Source organism: Sorex fumeus, unplaced genomic scaffold, assembly GCF_029834395.1.
Source record: "Sorex fumeus unplaced genomic scaffold, SorFum_2.1 ptg000022l, whole genome shotgun sequence".
NCBI classification, from domain to species: domain Eukaryota; kingdom Metazoa; phylum Chordata; class Mammalia; order Eulipotyphla; family Soricidae; genus Sorex; species Sorex fumeus.
Window position 1 is genome coordinate 1,383,153 of NW_026606079.1, and position 24,360 is coordinate 1,407,512.

Below are 24,360 nucleotides of genomic sequence, written 5' to 3' on the forward strand. Positions count from 1 at the left end.
AAGGCCTGGAGTACCAGAGGGCGGTCAGAGTCGTCCATTCCCAGGTTCCCGGCACAAGGCAGGATGGGTCCAGGGTCAGGTCCAGGGGGCTGGGGCACACCAGCTCCCACCTGTCGCTCCCAGACGCTGGCGGCTCTCCCGAGGGGCCTGGCCAGAGCACTCCTCCTGACCCCCAGAGAAAGCCCCCAGGCCCGGTCCCAGAAAGAGGGGGTCCGTGCCCGTGTACCTGGACCCCCAGCAAGGCAGTCCAGGAGGATGGAGCCCCCGCGAGCGCCAGCTGCCCCCCCGATTGCAGGAACCACCCTCTCGGCTGTGCCCTGCCCTGCTGCCCGGCCCCTCCTGGCCCCTTTCCAGTGGCTTCTGGACACCAAACAGACCCACTGACCTGTGGGCCGGTGAGCAGGGGGCGGGGAACCCAGCTCAGACCACTGGCTGGGACCCAGGGGGGCAGAGAGTCTGCTCCCACTGTAGACCCCAGACAGGCAAGGGCAGACGCTGATGGACCAGCAGCCCGGGAGGGGTCACCGCCGGGAGCTGGGGAGAAAGGAGCAGTCACTCAGGCAGGGGACCATGTCCCCCGGCCAGCGACACCTAGCACAGGGGCGGTCCTCACCTGCACCTAGGCCCGGCGCACTGGCCAAGGCTCCAGGTCCCTGGGGTGACCCGGGGACAGAAGCAGGTCCCTGGCATAGGGGACAGCAAGAACTGGCCCTGACCCCCGCAGCCAATCCCAGGCAAGTGGGAAGCACCTCTATCCCCCCAGGTGGTATTTCCATGGCTGGATAAATGTGCAGAGAGATGGGGGTCGCTCAGGGTCTTGGGGGGATGACGGGACACAGGCTCTGAACCGACTGACACCCCCAGAAGTCAGAGCCTGGGGCTGGAGAGTTCCTCCAACTAGAGCATGGGACCCTGCTCCCCGCCTAAGGGGGCACCCCGGGGACCAACACCCCTTCTGAGAAACTGGGCCAACTGGAGGCAACACCCCCATCCCCAAATCCAGGATAAGGAAAGGGGGAGGGAGGAGGGCAGGTAGAACCCCTCCCGTCCCAGCGCTGGAGCAGGGAGAATTCCCAGCCCCCCAGGGCCCCCCACCCGGCAGCAGGGGCGAGGGGTTGCGCCTCAGCACCCAGCCGGGATGGAGAGAGGGGAAAGGGGCGACTTTCCCGTGCCCACCCCCCCTGCTCCCGGGGATCCGCAGCTCGACTGGGCAGAGGGTCCATCCGGACAGGGGACCAGGGGCCCTCCAGGGGAGGAGGGTCCCGGGCGGGGCACAGACCGGGCGACAGGCACCCCCGACTTGCCTCAGGCCGCCGCGAGCACGGTGCGCCCGCGCCCGGCCGCCGACTCCCCCCTCCCGGCGCGCGAGCGCGGGCTCCGTCCCGGCAACAAGTTAGGGCCGGGCCGCGGGCGGGCCGGTGCGCACGGGACGCGGGTCCCGGCGGCCCGGCCCCGCCACCCGACCCCCGCCCCGGGCAGCCCCCCGCGGGCGGGGTCCCGAGCGCCCGGGCCCGGCCCCGGCCTCTCCTCTCCGCGGGGGGCCGCGGGGGGCCGGGACGCGGCCGGACCTGCCGCGCCTCGGGGGGACCCCCGGGGCAAGGCCGTCCCCGCCGCCGGCTCGGCGCGGCCGGAGCGGAGCGGGTCCGGCGTGCGGCGGCGGGCCAGCCGGGCCCCGCGGAGTTGGGGAGTGGCCCCGCACCCCGAAAAGCCTGCACACGCGTCCCCGGCGGAGAGTACGCACTTGACGCGTCCGGCGCCTGGGCGGTGAGTCGGGCTGAGCGCTGGCGGCGGCGGCGGCGCGGCGCGGCGCGGGCGCGGCGGTCTCGACGTTCCCGGGCCGGAGAGCAACGTCCGGGGCCGCGCGGGACGGGTGCGCCGGGCGGCCGGGCCGTGCCGGGCGCGGCCAAGCGCGGGAGGGGCGCGCTCCGGCGTTCGGGCAACAGCTACCCCTAGTGGGAGAGCCGCCGGGGCTGCCGCCGCCCCGCGCCCCGCGCCCCGCGCCCGCCGCCCCGCGCCCCGCGCCCGCCGCCCCGCGCCCCGCGCCCCCGCCGCGCCCGGCCGCGGGCCCGCCGGCCGCGCCGCGCCCCGGGTCCCGGGCCGGCCGCCGCGAGCCGGGCGGGCGCTCGCCCCCCGCAGCCCGGGCCGAGCCCCGGGGCCGCTGACCCCGGCGCGGCGGCGCCCCGCGGGGACGACATGGGACGGGGCGGGCGCGGCCGGGGCGGCGCGCGGCGGCCCGGGGCCGCGGCGGGGGGCGCCGAGCGCGGTGTGCGTGGCGGGGCGGTGCGGGGGGCGGCCGTGTGCGAGGCGCGAGTGTGAGCGCGCGCGGGAGGCGAGCGGGCGGGCGGGCGAACGGGAGGCGAGCGGCGCCCGCGGGCGAACGGCGAAGGCGGCGGGGACCCAAAGTTGCCTCCTGGCGGGCCCGCGTCGCCGGCGGGGCGGGCGCCGGGGCCCGCCGAGCGCCGGCCGCGGCCCCGGGCGCCCGCGGCACCTGGACAGCGGCCCCGCACCCGCCGCGGCGGCGTGGGCGGCGTTGGCGGCGGCGCGCGGGAAGCGAACCGGAGCTCCGGCGCGGCGCGGCGGCCGCCGGGGAGCTCCGCTCAGGTGCGCGGCGAGCGCGGCGCGGGCCGGGGCCGGGGCGCGCGGCGCGCGGCGCGATCGCGCGAGCCGGGGGGCCCGGGGCCCGCACCCGGTGCCCGCCGCCCGCCGCAGGACCGCGCGCTCGGGGTCCGCACCCCGCCCCGGCCCCGCCCCGGCCCCGCCCCCGGCCCGCTATTTCTAGGGCATTGGCCGCGCCGCTGGGGGAGCCCTGCGGGCTCAAGTTGCAAGGGGGCGGGCCCGGCCGGAGGTGGAGTCGGCCTCCCATTGAAGCCTCGGCTATAAATCGAGCGCCCCGCACGGCCAAGTCCAGATGCCTCGACAGGCCGCCCGGCGCGTGGTGTGGCGAGCGGGCGGCGGGTCCCCGGGGGTCTCGGGGGCGGCCGTCACCATGCTCCGCTCCCTGCTGCTTCACTCCCTGCGGCTCTGCGCGCAGACGGCCTCGTGCCTCGTGCTCTTCCCGCGCTTCCTGGGCACGGCCTGCATGCTCTGGCTGCTGGACTTCCTGTGCATCCGCAAGCATTTCCTGGGCCGCAGCCGCCACGGGCCGCCCGAGCCCGAGGCGGAGGCCGGCGGCGACGGCGAGGAGGCGGCCCCCGAGGACCCCCCGCTCTGCGTGTCCGACGACAACCGCCTGTGCACCCTGGCGTCGCTGAAGGCCGTCTGGCACGGCCAGAAGCTGGACTTCTTCAAGCAGGCGCACGAGGGCGGGCCGGCGCCCAACTCCGAGGTGGTCCTGCCCGACGGCTTCCTGAGCCAGCACATCCTCGACTACGCCCGGGGAAGCCGCCCGCTGGTGCTCAATTTCGGCAGCTGCACCTGACCGCCGTTCATGGCGCGCATGAGCGCCTTCCAGCGCCTGGTCACCAAGTACCAGCGCGACGTCGACTTCCTGATCATCTACATCGAGGAAGCGCACCCCTCCGACGGCTGGGTCACCAGCGACTCCCCGTACAGCATCCCGCAGCACCGCAGCCTGGAGGAGCGCGTGAGCGCCGCGCGCATGCTGCAGCAGGGCGCGCCCAGCTGCGCGCTCGTCCTGGACACCATGGCCAACTCCAGCAGCTCGGCGTACGGCGCCTACTTTGAGCGCCTGTACGTCATCCAGAGCGGCACCATCGTGTACCAGGGCGGCCGCGGCCCTGACGGGTACCAGGTCTCCGAGCTGCGCTCCTGGCTGGAGCACTACGACGCGCAGCTGCGGGGAGCGCAGCGCCCCGCGGTATAAGCCTCCGGGGGACCCCCGAGGTTGGCGGGCTGTGCTGAGAGCGATCGAGGTCCCGCGTTGCCAGGACCCCCGGGAACTCAGGCCTGGCCGGGGCCCAGAGACCGAGCTCGGGGTTGCAGACTGATTATGGGTCCCGGGCCGAGCCCACCCCACCCCCCAAAGACTCTGCCCCCCGCCGGGACTCGGCTGCTCGTTCTGGCCCGCCCCGGGGCTCTGGGGGCTGCCTGGCTCACTCCAGACCCCCTCCTGAGGGAGGATGTGGGGCCATCCTTGCCGGCGTGCCCGGGAAGCATCCCGCAGGGACCGGGCCTGCGCCCTTGCACCCCCTCCCCAGGCCCAAGGGCCGACGCGCGGCGCCAGGACGCCGAGATCCGCGCGGGGACCTCGGCCGCCTTCGCGCGCCCTGGGCGCAGCTGCGTTCCTGCGGCGCGCGGCGCTCACCAGTTGCCTGGCACCCACACCTGCGCCGCTGCTCCTGAGACTGTTGCTTGTCCCTGCGTCGGGAGAGGGGACTGGGGAAGGGGAGGGGGCGGGCAGAGCTGTTTCCCCCCCTCATTTTGGGTGCGCCGGAGCCTCGCCGCTGATGACGAATCCTCTCTAACTGGTCTCGACCACGAGCTGCTTCCGAACTGCAGGGGCTCACGGCGGCGCCTAAAAGGAGCAGGGGAAAGCGCCCTGGGTCTCCGCGGAGGCAGAGGGAGGGCAGGGGGCCTCGGGAACCCCCGGAGGGGACGAGGCTGTGGCAGATCAGCGGCGCCCCAGGGAGAAGGGGCATCCGCGGTTTCTGGACCACCGGGTCTGCTGACTGAGAAAGGGCGGTGGGGGAGAACTTGGGAGCCCACGAGGGGCTTCCGAGGCGGAGCTGCGGGGTGGAGGGTCGGGTGGGGGAGGGAGCCCCTGATTCAAAAGTCGTCTGGTGAGTGTGTGACACCTATGTCCTTTGTACATAAACTTCTTTTACGCGGCAGTCATAAAGGCTTGGAGTAAACTGCTTCCCCTTTGCCTTGGGTCCCTTTATTTCTTTTTCCTCTTCCCTGGGAATAGTAGATGGAGTGAAACGCAGATCTCACCTGCGGGTCCCCATAGCGACTCTGGGGTGCGGGGAGTTGGAAGGACCCCGGGCTGACAGGGGCGCGGGAGAGGGAGAAGAGGAAGGGGGTCTTGGGCACGTGCGCGCACACCCAGGCGGGCTGCGGAGCTCAGAGGATCAAGGGGGCGGGTCGCGGTGCCCGAGGCGGGTGAGGCGAGGGGTCCTGCCTGGCGCTGCGGTCACTCGCCCACCCGACTTTTCGGAGGTCCCAAAGGCGCAGGGTGCGGGGAGGGCGGGGGTGTGCGCAGGGAGAGGCGGGACTCTGGGGGTGCCCACCCGCATCCCGCGCGGTGTCCCGTGCACGCCTGCTGTTCCCGCACCTGGTTCTCGCTCTCGCCTCCTCCCGGCACCCCCACAACCATCTCCCCGCACCCCCCAGTGTCCACCTGGCAGGTGGGTTCACAGGTGGCGCGACGCAAGAAGTGCGCGGAGGCGACGACGCCCCCCCCCCCCATCTCGCAGCCCCGACTGCGGGGGACGCGCCAACCCCCATCTCGCAGCCCCGACTGCGGGGGTGTGGACGGCTCGCTGCCCGCCTCCGCACCCCCAAGCTGAAGCCAACCAGCACCACCCCAGTGCGGGGAAAGCGAAGAGGGAGTTGCGGGTTCGAGAGAGATACCAATAAAGGGTAGGGGGTCGCAGGCTGGGCGTCAGGAGGGCACTGACACCCCCAGACCCCTCGCGCGCGGAGTCCCCGCCCTCACCTGTCCTGAACAGCGTCTGAGCACGCCCCCCACACACAAACACCTAAAGCAGAAAAGTGGGGGCGGGGGGCTGCGCGTGGGGAGTGGAGGGAGGGGGAGCCGCTGCGTCTGCGTCCCCCAGGGACAGGCTCCCAGCGCGCGTCGGGGATGAGCGGGGAGGGCACGGGCCCGCGAGGTGAGGGGTGCGGCGGGCTGGGTGCACTGCAGGGCTCCCCGACATCCCCCACCCCGCGCCACCGCCGCGCGGCCTCCCATTCCCAGATCCCACGCTAGGCGAAAACTTTTTGCAACTGACACCCTGCGCTGGGGGTTTCTTTGTTTCTGCCTTGGGGTTTAAAGGGGATTTAAATTGAAAAATAACTTCAAGGAAAACATTGGCACGGACGATCTCTCTCCGTCTCCTCCCCTCCCCGGAGCGCTGCTTCGCGCCCGGAAACCCCCGGGAAGGCGCCGCCGCCCTCGGCCCCGGGTCGGGGTGGCCGCGAGGCGGGAAGGGCGGGCCCGGGGCCCCCAAGGGGGGCTCTCGCGGCGCCCCCCGGCCCTGGCCCGCCGCCTGCACGTCTGCAGGGACGAGCTTGGGCGCCCGGAGCGCGAGCTGGCAGGCTCGGAGCGCGGCGCGCGGTGCTTTGCGCCCCAACCCGGCCGCGCTCGCGGGGATCCCCCTCCTCGTCCCCCGCGCCGTGTTGGGCCTTCGCTCCCCGCCTCGCCCCCGCTTCCTCCCCGCCTCGGTCCTCTCTCCTCCCGGGTCCTTTTAAACTCTCCTTTGGAGCAGAGTGCTCGCGTTCCCGTGCGCAAAAGCAGGGCCTCGGACCTGTGGATTTATGGGGCTGCCGGAGCCCGGGCGAGGGGCGCAGTTCCTAGCCTGGCACGCGCTGCGGACCCCGCCCCCCCTTTGCTGTAATTTTGGAGCCCCTCGTTTCAGTCCCTCTTTCCTGCCAATAACTCTCCCGACTGGCGCCTCCGGGCTGGGCCGAGTGAGTCAGGGCTCTGGGGTCTGAGCACTGTCTCCGGCTTAGAAACCCCGACCGCATCCCGAGCCCCCCGTTTCTTAAAGTGAAATAGCTGGTCCGGGCCGACCCCGGGCTGGTGACCTGGCCGGGAAGGGTCCCTGCGTCCGCTGGGCGAACGGCCTTTAAGAAGATCTGTCTTGTTTTGCCAGTTTGCCCGCGTTCTATTTTTAGGTTAAAAAAAAAAAAGGAAGGGGGGGGCGGGCCCCCCTGAGCCCATTCTCCGTGGTAGTGAGGACAGAGGCGGCGCCCGCAGAGCCAGCCTGGGGCACGACGGGGACCCGCTGGGTCACCAAGTCCGCGCACGCTGCCGGGGTGGCGGCGAGGGAACGGGAGAGCGACGCTCGCCACCAGCTACCCCGCAGCCAGCCCCCGCGCCAAACTGCTTCCAGATGTGCGCACGTGCCTGCGTGCTTGGGGGAACCGTTCTGGGGGGTGAAGGTGTTTGGAAAGCCTGAGGCCCCTCAGTGGGGGGTCCTGAGCTCTGCAGCTCCTTCTCCCCTGCAGCTTCCCGGCAGGATGGGCCTGCAGAGGACCCATCCCCCACCGGGCACTGTCTCTTCCCGCCCTTTCTACCTGTGGCCCGGAGGAGGGAGGAGTGTCTGCCTGCAGCTCGCTGGACCCGACTCCTTCCCACCCCTGCGACTCCCGCCTCCCACCATCACCCTCATTGGCCCTGGACCAGCTCAGCGCGAGGAGGGGGGCCTCACATTCCTCTAGAATTCCCAGAGTCCAGGCCTGCCCTGCCCCAGAGGCTCCTGCCCTAGGAGAGAGCTGGAGCCCTTCCTGAGAGCACTCTGCACTGAGCAGGGGCAGGGAGTCCTCCCTGAGAGCACTCTGCACTGAGCGTGGCCCAGGAGTCCTCCCTGAGGGCACTCTGCTTCGAGCGGAGCCTGGGAGTTCTCCCTGAGAGCACTCGGCACTGAGCAGGGCACAGGAGTCCTCCCTAAGAGCACTCTGTACTGAGCAGGGCCTGGGAGTCCTCCCTGAGAGCACTCTGTACTGAGCAGGGCCCGGGAGTCCTCCCTGAGAAGACACTGCACTGAGCAGGGCCCTGGAGTCCTCCCTAAGAGCCCTCTGCACTGAGCAGAAGCTGGGAGTCCTCCCTGAGAGCACTCTGCATCAAGCAGAGCCTGGGAGTTCTCCCTGAGAGCACTCTGCACTGAGCAGGGCCCACGAGTCCTCCCTGAGAGTACTGACTGCTGAGCAGGGACCTAGAGTCCTCCCTAAGAGCACTCTGCACTGAGCAGGAGCTGGGAGTCCTCCCTGAGAGCACTCTGCATCAAGCGGAGCCTGGGAGTTCTCCCTGAGAGCACTCTGCACTGAGCAGGGCCCAGAGTCCTCCCTGAGAGTACTGACTGCTGAGCAGGGACCTAGAGTCCTCCCTAAGAGCACTCTGCACTGAGCAGGAGCTGGGAGTCCTCCCTGAGAGCACTCTGCATCAAGCGGAGCCTGGGAGTTCTCCCTGAGAGCACTCTGCACTGAGCAGGGCCCAGAGTCCTCCCTGAGAGTACTGACTGCTGAGCAGGGACCTAGAGTCCTCCCTAAGAGCACTCTGCACTGAGCAGGAGCTGGGAGTCCTCCCTGAGAGCACTCTGCATCAAGCAGAGCCTGGGAGTTCTCCCTGAGAGCACTCTGCACTGAGCAGGGCCCAGAGTCCTCCCTGAGAGTACTGACTGCTGAGCAGGGACCTAGAGTCCTCCCTAAGAGCACTCTGCACTGAGCAGGAGCTGGGAGTCCTCCCTGAGAGCACTCTGCATCAAGCGGAGCCTGGGAGTTCTCCCTGAGAGCACTCTGCACTGAGCAGGGCCCAGAGTCCTCCCTGAGAGTACTGACTGCTGAGCAGGGCCCGGGAGTCCTCCCTGAGAGCACTCTCCACTAAGCAGGGCCTGGGAGTCCTCCCTGAGAGCAGTCTCCACTGAGCATGGCCCTGGAGTCCTCCCTGAGAGCACTCTGCATTGAGCAGAGTCCCTGAGAGCACTTTGCACCGAACAGGGGCTGGAAATCCTCCCTGAGAGCACTCTGCATCAAGCAGGGCCCGGGAGTCCTCCCTGAGAACACTGGCTGTGCTGAGCAGGGACCTGCTGGAAAGTGCAGGTCCAGAAGGCGAGCGGGAGGGGAAGCGGAGCGAGTAAGGAGGGGAGGGGCTGAGCGTGCTGGAGGAGGAGCAGGGGAGAGGAGGTGAGAGCGGGGAAGCAGGGCTGAAGGCCTGAGAGGCAGAGGGAGGAGCCAGGCTGAGCGACCCCGCCCCTTCGTCTGCCCCTGACTGAGGTCAGAGGTCCACTTGGCGGCCAGGCAGACAGCTGGGCCCGGGGAACGACCCCAGGGAAGCAGTGAGGAGGGGGCAGGGGGGCCCTGCAGAGAAGGGGGGCCCTTCCACGTGACCCCTTCCACGTGCTCGTGGACAGAGTGCTCTGGGAGTTCTCGGTGCTGCGTGGGGTGGACAGAGACCGGGGCCTGACGCAGCCCTTCAGGATCCAGGCCGGAGGCAGGACAGACGGGATGGGGGCAGGAGCTGGTGCCCACCCGGGAGGGCTGGACCCACAGAGAGCAGCTGCCCCCACGGGGCTCTGGATACGCCAGGAAGGTGGCCAGGAAGGTGGCCAGGATGGGTGCGTGGGTGCTGGGGCCTCCCACACGGGGTCCAGACTGGCTGGGGGTGCTTGCTCCTTTGCCGCACGCAGCAGCTCTAGAAGAATCCGCCAGGGTGCTGCAGGATGTTTTCCTGACTTTCTTCTCGCTGCCTGTGTGGATGGAGCCTGGATTCTTCTGGAGTGACCGACCGTTCACTGCTCTTGTGACACAACGCACAGCCTTCGACACCACAGAACGCAGTGTGGCTGTGTGCTGGGCGGGGGGGGGGGGGGGGGGGGTTGTGATGGCGGGGTGGGAGGCAGGGCAGTGCCCTGGCACAGCGCTGGGAGACGGAGAGTCTGAGGCAAGCCTGGGACGAGATGGCTGGGGAGCAGGAGGGGTCTGGGGCGCGGAAGATACCCGCGACCTTTCAGATCCACCGTGTACAATGATCAGTGTGAGAAAAGGTGGGAAAGACTCGGGCCCCAAAGCCAGGGTTCACCGGAAATCCAGACGTACCCTACATCCTGGGTGATTTGGGTTTTTGTTTGTTTGTTTGTTTGTTTTTCTTTTCGGGTCACACCCGGCGATGCCCAGGGGTTACTCCTGGCTCATGCACTCAGGAATTGCTCCTGGCGGTGCTCGGGGGACCATATGGGGTGCTGGGAATCGAACCTGTGTTGGCCATGTTGGCCGTGTGCAAGGCAAACGCCCTACCCGCTGTGCCTTCGCTCCAGCCCCCTGATTTGTTTTTATGCCGGGAGTAGGGCCTGGGAAGAGGTGCCCGCTCAGGTCCCATGCAGGGACCCGGTGAAGATGCCAGCCTGGACCTCGACACGTCATCTGGCTCTCTGCTGTCATGGCGCCAGGAGGAGAGAGATGCTATTCGAGAAAGATCGACTGGGAGGTGGGGAAATTAGCACCTGAGCCCATCCAGGGCTCCAGACAGCAGGGCCCAGAGAGCACTGCCCACCCGAGCCCCCGTGCCCCTCAGGGGGGCCTGAGGCAGACAGCCCCGGGCGCCGCAGGGTCATAGCCGAGACAAGCCCCAGTGGGTGACACAGAGATCATCCCGGCCACCTCCACACCTGTGTCCTGGACTTGCCTGGCTTGGCCTGGAGCTGCCCCTGCATCCGCCCTCAGGCTCACCCTCAGTCACGCACCCCTGCACGCCCACTAATCCCCAGTCACCCTCCCTCAGCCCCACACTGGCCCCCACTCACCCCTACTTACCCCACACACACCTGCACTCACCAGCTAATCCGTACCCACTAATCCCGCACCTCACGCTCACCCCCACTCACCTCTGCTCACCTTCACTAATTCCCCACTCGCCCCGCAACACTCACCCCCACTACCCCTACTCATCTCCCACTCACCCCCACTCACCCTACTCACCCCACTCACCCCTACTCTCCCCCACTCACCCCTACTCACCCCTCTACTCATCTCCCACTCATCCCCACTCACCCTACTCACCCCTACTCACCCCCACTCACCCCTCTACCCCTACTCATCTCCCACTCATTTCCACTCACCCCTACTCACCCCCACTCACCCCTACTCTCCCCCACTCACCCCTACTCTCCCCCACTCACCCCTACTCACCCCTCTACTCATCTCCCACTCATCCCCACTCACCCTACTCACCCCTACTCACCCCCACTCACCCCCACTCACCCCCACTCACCCCTCTACCCCTACTCATCTCCCACTCATTTCCACTCACCCCCACTCACCCCCACTCACCCCTACTCACCCCTCTACTCATCTCCCACTCATCCCCACTCACCCTACTCACCCCTACTCACCCCCACTCACCCCTCTACCCTTACTCATCTCCCACTCATTTCCACTCACCCCTACTCACCCCCACTCACCCCTACTCACCCCACTCACCCCTACTCTCCCCCACTCACCCCTACTCTCCCCCACTCACCCCTACTCACCCCTCTACTCATCTCCCACTCATCCCCACTCACCTTACTCACCCCTACTCACCCCCACTCACCCCCACTCACCCCTCTACCCCTACTCATCTCCCACTCATTTCCACTCACCCCTACTCACCCCCACTCACCTCCACTCACCCCCACTCACCGCTACTCACCCCCACTCACCCCTACTCTCCCCCACTCACCTCTACTCACCCCACTAACCCTACCCACTTCCAATAATCCCCCATCCACCCCTATTCACCCCACTCACCCCCACTCACCCCCGCTCACCTCCACTCACCCCTACTCACTCCTCTACCCCTACTCATCTCCCACTCATCCCCACTCACCCTACTCACCCCCACCCACTCCTACTCACCCCCAACTCACCCCCACTCACCCCTACTCTCCCCCACTAAGTCCACCTCTACTCACCCCACTAACCCTACTCACCTCCAGTAATCCCCCATCCACCCCTCTTCACCCCACTCACCCCTACTCACCTCCACTCACCCCCACTCAGCCCCACCCTGGGGGAGAAGATGTGTCATGCCGATGTCTGCACCCACGCAGAGCTCCTGTAGGGTGCAGGGGATCATGCCGTGTCTGCACCCACACTCAGCCCCTGTAGGGTGTGGGGGTCACACGGTGCCTGCACTCACACTCACCTCTGTGGGGTGCAGGGGGTCCACCCACTCTAGGAACCCACAGAGCAGCATGTTTGGAATGTGGGTTTCCAGGAAGAACCCCAGCCTGCAAAGGTCCGGGTCTGCCCCTCTTTCCAGATCTGCCCCAAAACTCCATGCTAACCCACCCCAGCCCGCGAGGGGTGTCCTCGAACCCACATCCACCGGAAGGGCAGGACAGGGCGGGCGGGGCAAGCTTGGAGAAGCGAGAATCGGGAGACCCCATGCGTGGGTGGGCTTCCTCCACAGTGACCCTGGACCCTGCCCAGCGGCGGGCATGAGTGTGAGCAGTGGACCCTGGGAGGAAGAGCCGCAAACACACCCCGCATCGGAGAGAACCGAGGGGAAGAAAATGCAGTTCGCATCTGTGGTGGCCCGAGCTGAGCTCCCTCTGCCTCCCCCCTCGGGCAGGCTGGCTCTGCCGGCTCACCCGGCACTGGGGCCATCTTGGAAGCTTCCTGGCACAGGCTGGCGACCCTGGGCCTGGGTGGGCTCCTCCCAGGCTTCTACCAGGTCCCGGGCATTTGGAAGGTGGCGGAAGGACGGCACAGGGCAGCCTGGAAGCCAGCACATAGGCGGGGGGCACATGCCCTGGCATTCCGGGGGAGGAAGGATGGTTGTGCAGGGGGTGGAACTGAGCTCAGGGCTGCCGCTGCCGTGGCAAGACCATCTGGCAACAGGTGCAAAGAGGAACCCAGTGACTGACAAAGCCTCGGGGAGGAAGAGGTTCGAGGGGCCGGGTGGGGCGGGGCGCCTGCCCTCAGGTGACCCTCACTGGGAGGAGACTCCCCCAGCCCCTGGGACAGGCGGAAAGCAGGATGGAGGGCTGTCCAGGGAGCCCCTCTCTTGATTCGCCCACCAGCTGGGCCCCCCGGGAGGGCAGGTCTCGGGCACCAGGCCCCTGCACTCACGAACCCCCTTCTGAGGCGCAGGGCCAGGCGAGAGCATGGGGACGAGTGTGGCTGGGTCTCGCCTTTTTTGTGGCTATTTGGAATCGGGGTAACGTGATTTCAGGGGTGCTTGCCGCGAGGTGTGGAGCCCCACTGCCCATGTCACCGTAGACACCCCCCCCCCCCGCTGTCCCCATGTCACCGCAGCCGCCCTCCCTCCCTCCCTCCCTCTTGGTGGCCTGAGTTCTGCCGTCCAAGGCCGTCATCACAGCTCCGTCAGTTCCCGGCTCTGTACCGCACGGAGGCTGAGGTCACCGCTGTCCCTCTCCCTCTCTGGTTGCTTCACCTGCTGTCTTCAGCCCCACCCGCAGCCGAGGCCTTTCCCTGCCCGCTGGTGGCCCCGGCCCGTGGCACATTTCCCCCCCACCACCACCACCACCACGGTGCCCGCCGGGCTCCATGCACGCCCACACCCGCCATGTTCCCACGCGCAGAGAGGGGCGCCTGCCCATCTCCCCGCCAACACAGGCAGCCGTTGCCAGGAGCCCCGGCAGAGACCCTCTCAGGGCCGGGGGGGTTTGGGGGGGGACGCTTGCCCCACTCCACTTTTTCGTTTCCTTGGCGATGCGTGATGAAGCGTCTCTCCTAGGCCTTTGGCCAGTTTGATGCTGTGTCTGATTCACATCACACAGACGCTGGGGCGGGGCCTCCCTGCCCGCCAGGAGCGGAGAAGGGTCCTCCGGGAGGAGGGGCCCGGGGTCGCTCCTGCAAACTGGCTCACCCCTGCCCCCACTGCCTGTCTGGGCTCTCCCTCCCCCCCACCCCGGGGGCCTGGGCCTGCCAGGGGAGGCTGGGGCCAAGGCACCTGGCTGGGGGCCAGCACCAAGCGCTGGCCGGCTGGGACCCCCTCCCTGAACTGGCTCTGTGCCCGGGGAAGCCAGGGCCCCCCACAGAGCCAGCCTGGGGGCGTGCCCCCTGGCTCTCTGTCCCTGGGAAATGGTGCTGGCGGTCGCATCCCTACGTCTTGCTGGTATCCCGGAGGGGAAGCAGATGCTGGCGGCCAAGTCATGAGCCTCGGAGCCAAGAGAAGGATCCAGAAACGAGCACCGTGGCCTGAGCGCAGGATGGATGATGGTCCCTGGTGGATGGGAGGATGGCCAGCATGCCACAACCCCTCACCCCATGGAAGGGGCCCTCAGAGCCCAGAACCTGGGATGCTGGTGACCGTGGGCTGCAGGAGGGGTGAAGGGGGCAGAGCTCCCCAGGACCACACAGCACAGGTCGGCTCGGTTCCAGCCTGATGGACGCCTACTGGCCGTCAGGGGGGCCCCGGTGGTTCGGGATGTCCCGGGATGGCTCCTTGTCTCTGTCCCCACCAGGGACTGTGACCGGCAGCCCCAGGGGTGGCCAAGCAGCTGGGGTGGGTGACTCGGAAGCAGGGGCACGTGCCCACAGCAGGCGTGGCAGAGCCCAGCGAGGGCCTGTCCCCAGGGCTCAGGTGGCTGCCACGGCTGTGACCAGCGAGCGTTACCCATGGCCTGGCCATGGGCCCAAGCGCAGCTTCTGGGGGTCCGGAGTCCCCGACCACTCGCCCATCACACACCCCCACCATTAAGCCCCCACCGCTAGGGGAGCCTCGCCAGCCAGCCCCCGCGTGGAAGCTGGAAACAGGGAAACGGTGGCTGCTTCTGCACTGTGTGGGGACCCCGTGGGCAGCGGGGAGGGGGGTGCAGAGGAAGCCAGGGCTCGTGGCTGTGTGGGCCACAGGTTCCAGACCCCGGGGCCCCGTGTCCAGCAGGGCAACTGCACAGCCACACTCACTCAGGACCCCCTCCAGGGCAGCGCGGATGGGGGATCAGGGGGCACGGCTCTGTGGGGGGACGGGGGCACCCCAGCCCAGCCCACGCTCCCAGGAGGTTTGTCCGTGTGCGTGGACTGACTCCACGGAAGGGTTCGCTGTGGGCAGTGGGGGGCGGGGGTGAAACCTGCAGGGCCCCGCATCAGGCTCCATGGGAGCGGAGGGGCCGGCCACGGGCATATCTCATGTCTATTCATGCTTGAAAATCAAAACCAAATGTGGCCAAGTGTCACCTCTGGGCCGGCCACGGGCCTGGCAGCGCCTCCTGGGCTGTCCCTCCGTGGGCACCCCAGCCCTGCCCAGCCCCAGGGAGAGGGGCAGCGGGCAGACAGCGGGCAGACAGCGGCCAGCCACACACAAGCTCGAGGGTCTCGTCTCTGCCGCTCGCTGACCAAGACCCGCTTCCAAGCCCCACTTGGCAGGAGGGGCAGGAGAGGACCCCAACTGTAGGGACAGAGCGACTGTGGGACCCACCGCTGGGCAGCCGCAGGGTCTCACCCAGGTGCAGGGGAAACCGGACCCTCAACTTCAGGACAACCCCAAGATGCCAGCACAGATTCTGAATACAAGGTCCCGGCTCGGGGCGCCCCTGTCACCCAGCCTCGGTTGTGGTCCTCTGTGAAATGGGCCTGGGGGCCCCAAGTCTCCCTCCACCCTCAGTCCCAGCCCCCACAAACTCCCTGATTTCCATTTCCTCCCCTAGGGGTGGAGTTTGGGGCCTGAGTGGGTCAGGGGCAATTTTGCTCAGACCTGGGACCCCAATCCTACACAGCCTCGGGGTGTCAGCATGACAGTCCCTGACCTGACCCCCCAAATCCTCACCTCCCCCTGCTCCAGTGGCCAGAGGTCAGAGCACACAGTGGGGACTCCCCTCTGTTCCGTAGTGGGTGGGGCTCCTCTGAGAGCCAGTCACTGTGAGAGCATCTGCCCCACCAATCAGGGACATGACGCAGGAACGCCGCCTGCAGCCGGCCACTGCAGTGACTGCCTCTCGGTGCCTACAGAGACACCCCTAACCGGTCAGCTATCCTTCCACCAGCCCGGCCAGCCACCCATTCACCCAGCCACCGCCCCACCCGATTCCTTCGCCAATGCAGCCAGTCAGCCAGCTCCCCTCTGCCACCCACTCATACACGGACCATTCAACCATCTGTCCACTCACCCATCCATACAAACACCTGTCCATCGAAGAGATTTCCACTCATCATTCAATACTCATTCATGTGTCCGTATACACATCCACCTATGTACACACATATCCTCCACCCATCCATCCACCCATCCATCCATCCCTTCACCCACCCATCCATCCGTCTCTCCACTCATACACCCACCTATGCACCTATCCACCCACTCACCCATTCATCCATCCCTCCATCCACCCACCCCTCCACCCACCCACCCATCCATCCATTTATATACACACACACATGCACCCATCATCCATCCATCTACGTAAACACCCACCCACCCACCCGTCCATCTATGTACACACCCATCCACCCACCTTTCCACCCAGCCACCCAATTCAGACATCAATTGGCCGCAGCGGAGAGGACCATTAGCTTAGCCTGTGATCTCTCCCTCCGGGCCGGGCTCTGGGCTCGTAATTAGCAGAGGAGCGTGGAAACTCGCTTAGCCGAGTCCTCAGATGCTCTCGGCCGAGCATGAGCACTCGGGAGCCCTGGCACGGGGCGGCGGCGGCTTCGCTGGGTCTGCTGCTCCGGCATCTGTGCAACGGTGAGAGTAGATGTTAAATGATCTTTCTGTTACATAAATACGCCTTACACCTCGTGGGCACCCATCTGTGCAGCCAACCCCCTTCTTCCCCGGGCTGGGGGTTGCAAGCAGCCCCCGTTCCCAGAGCAGAAACATTTTTATAACTTCCGGATGCTCTGGAGCCGTCAAAAGCTCACGAACTCGACAGTAAATTGTGAAACTTGAGCCTCTGTTCTGCTCGGTGCCACGGAAAACAGACAGCTGGTAACAATTAGGGCGCTGTCTGCCCCTGCCTCACGCGCTATGCGGCGCGGGGGCCCCAGGAACCCCGCATCTCCCCGCTGCTCCCCCACCTGGGGGCCGTGCAGAGGATTCAAGAGGAAGCCCCTTCCCCCAAGGCACCCCGCGGCCTCTAGCAGCGCCGGCGTGGCCTGGGCAGTGACCCCCACACGGGCAGATGCCTCGGGAACCCCAATAATTGAGTCCCCAGGCATCCCCCTTCCTCCGGGCCATCGGAAGAAGCGGACGCGAAGTTGGTTCTGCCCGGGGACCCCTCCCTCCTTGGTTCCAAGCCCCATTTCCCAGAGGAAATGCTCTCGGTAGGGCCCGGACAAATGCTACAGCCAGCAGGAGTGATCCCTGAGCACAGAACCAGGAGGAAGGCCTGACACCCCAGCTATGGTCCCCAAACAAAGCAGAACAGAACCAGCTGAAAGAAGACTTGGAGTGACTCGGGGCGGGGGGTTCCCCTCGCCCCCGATACTCTCTGACATTTGCGCTGGGGCCTGGGGCCGCGGTTTCCTCTTCGGGGTCCCAGAGAGGAGCAGAAACAGACCCCACCTCCACTGGGCAGGGGGAGGCAGCGGAGGGCAGAGACGTGCCAAGGCTCCCTGTGCCCCCTCGAGGCTGCGCCAGCCCACCGGAGCAGCGCCAGGAACTGCCAGACAGCTGCCACTTGACCCCAGCAGGGTTGTGTTCCTATCACCGGCATGTGGACGGAGACCACGGACCCGGGGCCCCGGCCACTGCCATGGGGGTGAGGGGCAGAGAGGCCTTGGAACACACACCCCCCCCCCCCAGCAGGAGGAGGCGTGAAGGGAGGGGCCGGAAGCCAACCTGCCTTCCCTCTGGGGGGCAGCAGGTGGCGAGGCCCTGGGGTGGCCACTCACAGGTGCTGAGTCAGGGCCTCTCTGTCGGGCGGCCTGTGTCTGCCCCGTCTACAAAAGGAGGCTCAGCCTGGGGACAGGAGGGCAGACAGGGAAGCAGCGGAGGAATCTGGGTGTCAGGGTCACCACGGCGCAAGGATGGACACAGTGCTTCCCTGGAGACACCGGTGTGCCTGGAGCAGGCGGCAGGAGAAGGGGAAGAGCCTCCATTGCACCCCCATCCTGGCCTGGCCCACGGCGACCAGGCCCACCGCCCTGCCCGCGGGGACCAGGCCCACCCAGGCCCACCGCCCTGCCCGATGCCGTGTGATCGGAGTCCATCTGGCCCACGCTGGCCCTGCCCTCTGTCCCCGTCCCACCCGTCCTCGCTGCCGTGGGCCGTGGGCCAGTCCTCGTGTCTGTCCCAGAGGGATGGAGCACCAGGCTGCGTGGCAGCTCCTCTGAGAAGGCTCTGGAAGCTCGTCCTGCCCAGCACTCCTGAGGGACAGGCCAGCGGTGGGTCCTCTACAGCAAGAGGAATATCCGCCGTGCCGGCGCGGGAGTCCCTGGGCGTGACCCAGCCCGACTACCTCCTGTCCCTCTAACTGACCTCCTGGGCCCTGGGGCTTGTCTGGTGAGCCCTGCTGGGGTGGGGGACTTTGTCTGTGAACCCCCCTCGGTGGGGGCTTGTTTGAGAGTCCCCCTGGGCGGGGGGCTTGTCTGTGAGCTTGTTCCCAGCACACCCAGGGAACAAGTCCTCAGGCTTCCTCGGATGGTCCCTCCATCCTGTGTGTTGCCGGGGGTTGATCCGGGCTCAGCTCATGCACCGCGGGCGCCGGAAGCCCGTGCTAGCTCCGCTCAGACTCTTCCCCTGAGGACAGAAGCCCACCATCTCCCAGGCTGACAGCAATTGAATAAATGAGGTGAGGGGGAGCGGTTGGGCCATACTCGGTGATGCTTGGGGCTGACTCCCGGCTCTGTGCTCAGGGTACCATACAGAGTGCCGGGGATCGAACCCTGGTTGACCACATGCCAGGCAAGTGCCCTTCCTGCTGGCCTGTTGCTCCAGCCCCGAATGATGTTTTTTGGAGTCAACGGCCACGAAGGGGCGAAGCCCCAGACCTGGTGTGCGCAGCAGGGGGTGCACAGAGACCCCCCATGCAGACGCCGGAGGCAGCCCCCCATGCAAGCCGGCCCTGGCCCGTCGTGCCCACCAGCCCCGCAACTTGTGGGCGAGGAGCTCAGCCTGCTGAGGGGGGAGGGGGCAAGAGGAAGGTGGACAGGCAGCTGCCACATTCCCAGTCCCACCTCTGGGCACCTCAGAGTGACCCCCTTCCCCTCCTGCTGGCCGGGCTTCTGGCACCACCTTCCAGGGGGAGTTAAAACCAGGGTGGGGAGGTTGAGCCCAGGCTCCCCACCCACATAGGAGGGTGGGCAAAGGCTGACTCGGAACAACTGGCTCACCCTTGACCCAAGAGCTGGCAAAGCGGAAGGAAACCAGCCAGCCCAGCGCCCACCCCGCGTGCCGGCCCCATTCAGGGTCGAACCCGCACCAGGTGACCAGGTGATCGTCAGAGGGACACCAAGGGCCAGCACCCACCTCCATGCCAGGACCCAGGGAAGGCAGCACCCGCCTCCCACAGCTCAGGTCACCCCAGGCCTGTGGCTGTAAAGCCCACTGCATCTCCCTGGCCCCTGGGTGACTCCCAGGCAGGGCATTCTAGTGGAACAGAGCAGGGAACAAAGAGCAGCGCCCCTTGAACATCACAGACCCAAACAAACCACTGCCAGGGAGGGTGGGCTCCTGTCCTCACTCTGGTTCCAGCCGCCCCACCGAGCCCAGCAGGTGCCCAAGGCCCCCTGGGAACGGCCACTGCACCAACACTTCCTTTCCTCCTTTTTAAATCTTAGTTTGTGCTTGTATCAGAGTTTTGCTCACACGGCTACAATAGCATCAACGTTTATGGCCCCACCAAGGTGCTAGACCCCTCCCTCGCCCCTCCCCATTTCCCCCTTGGTGGTCTGAGTGTTGCAGTCCAAGACCCAGTGTTTGTCTCACTTGCTACGTCTGTTCCCTTGTGTGGTGTTTGCTCTGCACACAGGGGCGGGGCCACCCGGGATTTGTCCTTCTCCCTCTCCCCCTCTTCCCTTAGCAGGACTCCCTCCTGTCCTGGCCAGGCAGCAGCCAACTGCAAGACTCCGTCTTCTCTGCTGCGTAATATTCCATCCTGGGGTCACGTCCCAACTTCTGGATCCATTCATCTGCTGCCGCCGTTGTCCTGGGGGCTGTAGGGAGATGCACACTGGGCGTCTTCCAACTGGTGTTTCTGTGCCACGGGGGCTGATGCCCAGGCGTGGAATTGCTGGGTGCCACAGAAGCTCTGTGCTGGCTGGCTGAAAAGCTCCATGCTGTCCCCACAGAGGCAGATGCAGACGACAATCCCGCCTGCTGGTTTCGGGTATTTGTGATGGGTGCTGCTCTCCATGGGGGAGGGGACCATTCCTCGTTGTGTTCTTTTCTCTCCCAGAAGGCTCTGCTGTGTGCACCTGTCCCAGCGTTCAGCTGCACCTCCGGAGGGCAACCCAGAATCCAGACATTTTATACAAGAGCTCTAGTTAATGAGAGAAAATTAAGTCTATCATATCAGTGGAAATTTTCTAAAACTTTTAGGAGTGTGAAAATGTTTCAGGAACAAGAACTGTGAAATAAACCCAAATGCTTTTCAAATGAACCTGGTTTAGGGCGGCTTGGTAAGGAGTCTCTAGCTTCAACGTGTGGGTTTAATCCAGACGAATCTTCAGTGCTCACAGTTTTAAGTCTCCTTTTGTTACTTAGATTTGGTCTTCGAATAAGACCAAGTGTTCCTGCTACAAAAAAAAAAATTGTTAGGATGAGCAATATAAAGCAAATTCTTTTTTGGCTTCTAAGGGGGCAGGTTTGGGGGTAAGAGGGGCAGAACTAGAGATGCTGGTGGAGGGAAGGTCACAATGGTTGTGGAACTGGTGTTGGAACTCTGGACACCTAAAACAATTGTATTATGAACAACTTTTTTTTTTTGCTATTTGGGTCACACCCGGCGATGCTCAGGGGTACCCATCCCTCCACCAGTGCCCATCCTCCACCACCAATGATCCCAATATCCCTTCCACCACCCCACCCCATCCCCCCCACCCCACCCGACCTCTGTGACAGAGCATTCCCTTTTGTTCTCTCTTTCCTTTGGGTGCTGTAGTTTGCATGAGAGGCATTGAGTGGCCATTGTGTTCCATCTATAGTCTACATTCAGCTTGAATCTCCCAACGCGAGCTGGTCCTCCAAATACCTATTTTTAAATCATGGTGTTTAAATAACATTTCAAACATTTAAAAAAAGGTTGAGAAAAATAACTTTAGAATAATACTATCGAATGACCTTTTCTTATTTTTTATTAGTGAAACACCATGAGGTACAGTTGTAGACTTACAGATTTTTGTGCTTGGGTTTCAGTTATACAATGATTGAGTACCCATCCCTCCACCAGTGCCCATTCCCCACCTCCAGTGCTCCCGGATTCCCTCCCACCCCCGCCTCGAATGAATATTAAATAATCATTTAATATGTGGTGTCATTTTTAAGGGCAATCTAAATATAGTGAAATTATACTATGTATAGAGGGGACAGGCCAAAAACACAATGCAGAGAAGTCGTCTGCACTCACTGTTCATTGCAGCACTATTTGCAATAGCTAGAATCTGGATACAACCCGAATGCCCGAGAACAGGGAATAAAGAATCTCTGGTACGTCTACACAAAGCAACACGATGGAGCTGTTAGGAAAAATGAAGTCATGACATTTGCTTACACATGGATAGACATGGAGAGCATCACAGTGATTCAAATTTTTTTAATTATTAAAAAGAAGGGGGGGCCTGGGCAATATTGCAGCGGGAGGTGCTTGCCTTGCATGCAGCTCACCCAGGTGCAATCCCCGCCACCTGCATGGTCCCCAGAACCCGCCAGGAGTGATCACTGAGCTCAGAGCCAGGAGTTAGCCATGAGCGCTACTGGTGGTGTAGCCCAAAAACAAAAATAAAATAATTGTTTTCATTTCATTTCATTTCATCATCCTATTATTCATCGATTGCCTTGAGCAGGCCCCAGTAACGTCTCTTTCATCCTAGCCCTGAGATTATATTCAAGGCTCTTTAGGAGAATGAGACCCATCATTGTTACTGGTATTTGGCATATTGGGTACGCCACGGGGAGTTTGCCAGACTCTGCCCTGTGGGCAGGCTTCATTCGATAGCCTGCAAGTTTGTCCAAAGTAGGAATGATATAATAAGATATCATAAAAAGATGTCCTGATAAGATGTCGCGTGGCCGCGAATGCGGCTGCACGGTTCCGGGAGCTGGATTTTATAGTCTCTGAGTCTTGGCCGTTGATGGGATTACACGGCACCAGGGGGCCAGGTGGTGGGTGTGACCCCCGCCTACTGGGATTTGGAGGATCTGGGTGGAAGATGCGTCTTCCACTCAATTGTTTTAATTAAAGAAAAAAATAAAGAGAAGCAAAGGGTAAGAATTTTAGGTGAGCGGATCCCACACCAGGCTGTCTCATTCAGGGCACCCCGGAGCAGGACGGGTGGGGACTCTCCCTGCCCCCAGGGACTCAGCCCCGGCAGCCAAAAACCTCCAGAACTCAACCCCTGCCATGCTCAGGGACACTCTCCACACACTCCGACCAAGTCTCACCCATGAATGAATCTGCAGAGACCCCAGGTATGCGGTACTTGCGACTGAAAACCCCAGGTTCAAGAGGACCACATGCTCAGGCTGAGTCTCACTGCCGAGTAAACCTACCCCGGCACATCTTATACTTCAAACCACTCACACTCCAAGGGTAGAGTGCCACATTTGATGGGGTTTGAAGGAGAAGGGTTTCAAGGAGAAGTAAAGGAGAAGTGGTTTTACAACCACTTTTCTTAGAGAAAATATATTTCTACAGATATATAGATATAGGTATAGATTTATATGCACACAGGGCTGGAGCGATAGCACAGCGGTAGGGCGTTTGCCTTGCACGCAGCCAACATGGCCGACCCGAGTTCGATTCCTCCGCCCCTCTCGGAGAGCCCAGCAAGCTACCGAGAGTATTCGATATGCCAGACACAGTAACAACAAAGTCTCCAATGGAGACGTTACTGGGCCCACTCGAGCAAATCGATGATCAACGGGAGGGCCTTTTTATATGCACACAAGACTCAACCCTTAACAACATGTTAGTAATCAGGAAAGATTTTGGGGGCATTTTTAGCAGTTTATTCATAACAGACAATACCAAATAAATTATTTCAGTTCTGCTTTGGGTCAAGGGTTGGGTTCGGGATGGAAACGTGGTGGTGAGAAGGTGTAATGGTGGTGGGATTGGTATTTGAATATTAAATGTAATAAAATATTGTGAACTGCTTTATAAAAATTAAACTAAAATGAAAAAAATTTCTAGGTGAACAGTTCAGCAACAGTTATTTTTTGTTACATTTCTACTTAAACAACCCCCCAAATATTTTGATAACTTGAAATTTAGGAGCTTTCTTTCTTTTTTTTTTATTCTTTTTGGGTCACACCCAGCGATGCTCAGGGGTTACTCCTGGCTCTGCACTCAGGAATTACTCCTGGCGGTGCTCAGTGGACCATATATGGGATGCTGGGAATCAAACTCAGGTCAGCCGCATGCAAGGCAAATGCCCTACCCACTGTGCTCCAGCCCCAGGAACTTTCTTAGAGTAAATTAAATGATGGGAAGGCTGGAAAGAGTGTAGCGAGTGAGCCTTGAACATGACCTTGCCAAGTTTGAGTCCTGCCACACGTGTGGTTTCCCAAGCACCCCCAGAACTGATCCCTGAGCACAGAGCCAGGAGTAAGTCCTGAACACCAGTGGGTGTAACCCAGAAACCAAATAAAAATTTTTAATTCTAAAAATTCGCTATGTATATATTTAAACAAAACGGAACACTGAAAAGGTCTTACTAAATACACTTTTTTACCTTATTGCTAGATTTACTTCCTACTTCTGATAACAGAAAAATTTAAGAGACTGGGGGGTCGGCGAGTGTGCATCCTCTGTGCTACTTTCCAACCTTACTATATGGAAGAATCTGCTTCTAAAATTTCTTCGATGTATTTATGTCTGCCAATCTCGACAAATACAAGTATAGGACAGATAATTCACCGTTGTTTACTTTTCTCTCATTAGCAATTAAGAGCTACAGTGTTAATTAAGGTTCTCGTGTGCATTTGTATAATGCTGAAGCGATAGCACAGCGGTATGGTGTTTGCCTTGCAAGCCACCAGCCCAGCCGAGCCGGGTTCAATTCCCCCGCTCCTCTCGGAGAGTCCGGCAAGGTACCGAGAGTATTTCGCCCGCACGCCAAAGCCTTGCAAGCTACCCGTGATGTATTCGATATGCCAAACACAGTAACAACAAGTCTCACAATGGAGACGTTACTGGGCCTGCTTGAGCATACCGATGAACAACGGGAGGACAGTGCTACATTTTTATAATTAACACTACTGCTAAGAAAGTTGAGGTGCATGTAGAGAATCAGGTCTGAGGGATGGAGGTGGGTCTCTGTGTCATAGTCCCAATATCACTGTGGCACGTTGTCGGGGCAGCCCTCTAGCCCACCCCCAGGCTGCCAGGTTCCTGCGACCACCACCCCAAGGTCCCCCCAGCCATCCGCACCCCCCAGCACGACTCTCCAGGCTGTGTTTCCACTGGGGCCGTCTCATCCTTGCTTTGTTTCTTTAGACTCTGCAAATGAGTGAGATCATCTGGTGTTTGTCTTTTTCTTTCTGACTCACTGCATTTAGCCTGACTTCCTCTGATTCCATCCAAGTTGTTGCAAACTGCAAGATTTCTCTTTTCTCATAGCTGAGGAGTATTCCAG

The 24,360-nt window shown here is 63.1% G+C and overlaps 1 protein-coding gene across 1 annotated transcript; it reads left to right on the top strand.

The window, feature by feature from the left end:
- The first annotated feature begins 2,701 nt into the window (after window positions 1-2,701).
- On the top strand, window positions 2,702-4,751 carry DIO3 (iodothyronine deiodinase 3). Its single transcript, XM_056113720.1, has one exon. The coding sequence runs from the start codon at window positions 2,909-2,911 to the stop codon at window positions 3,821-3,823; it is 915 nt and encodes a 304-aa protein (XP_055969695.1). The 5' UTR covers window positions 2,702-2,908; the 3' UTR covers window positions 3,824-4,751.
- The last annotated feature ends 19,609 nt before the right edge of the window (window positions 4,752-24,360 follow it).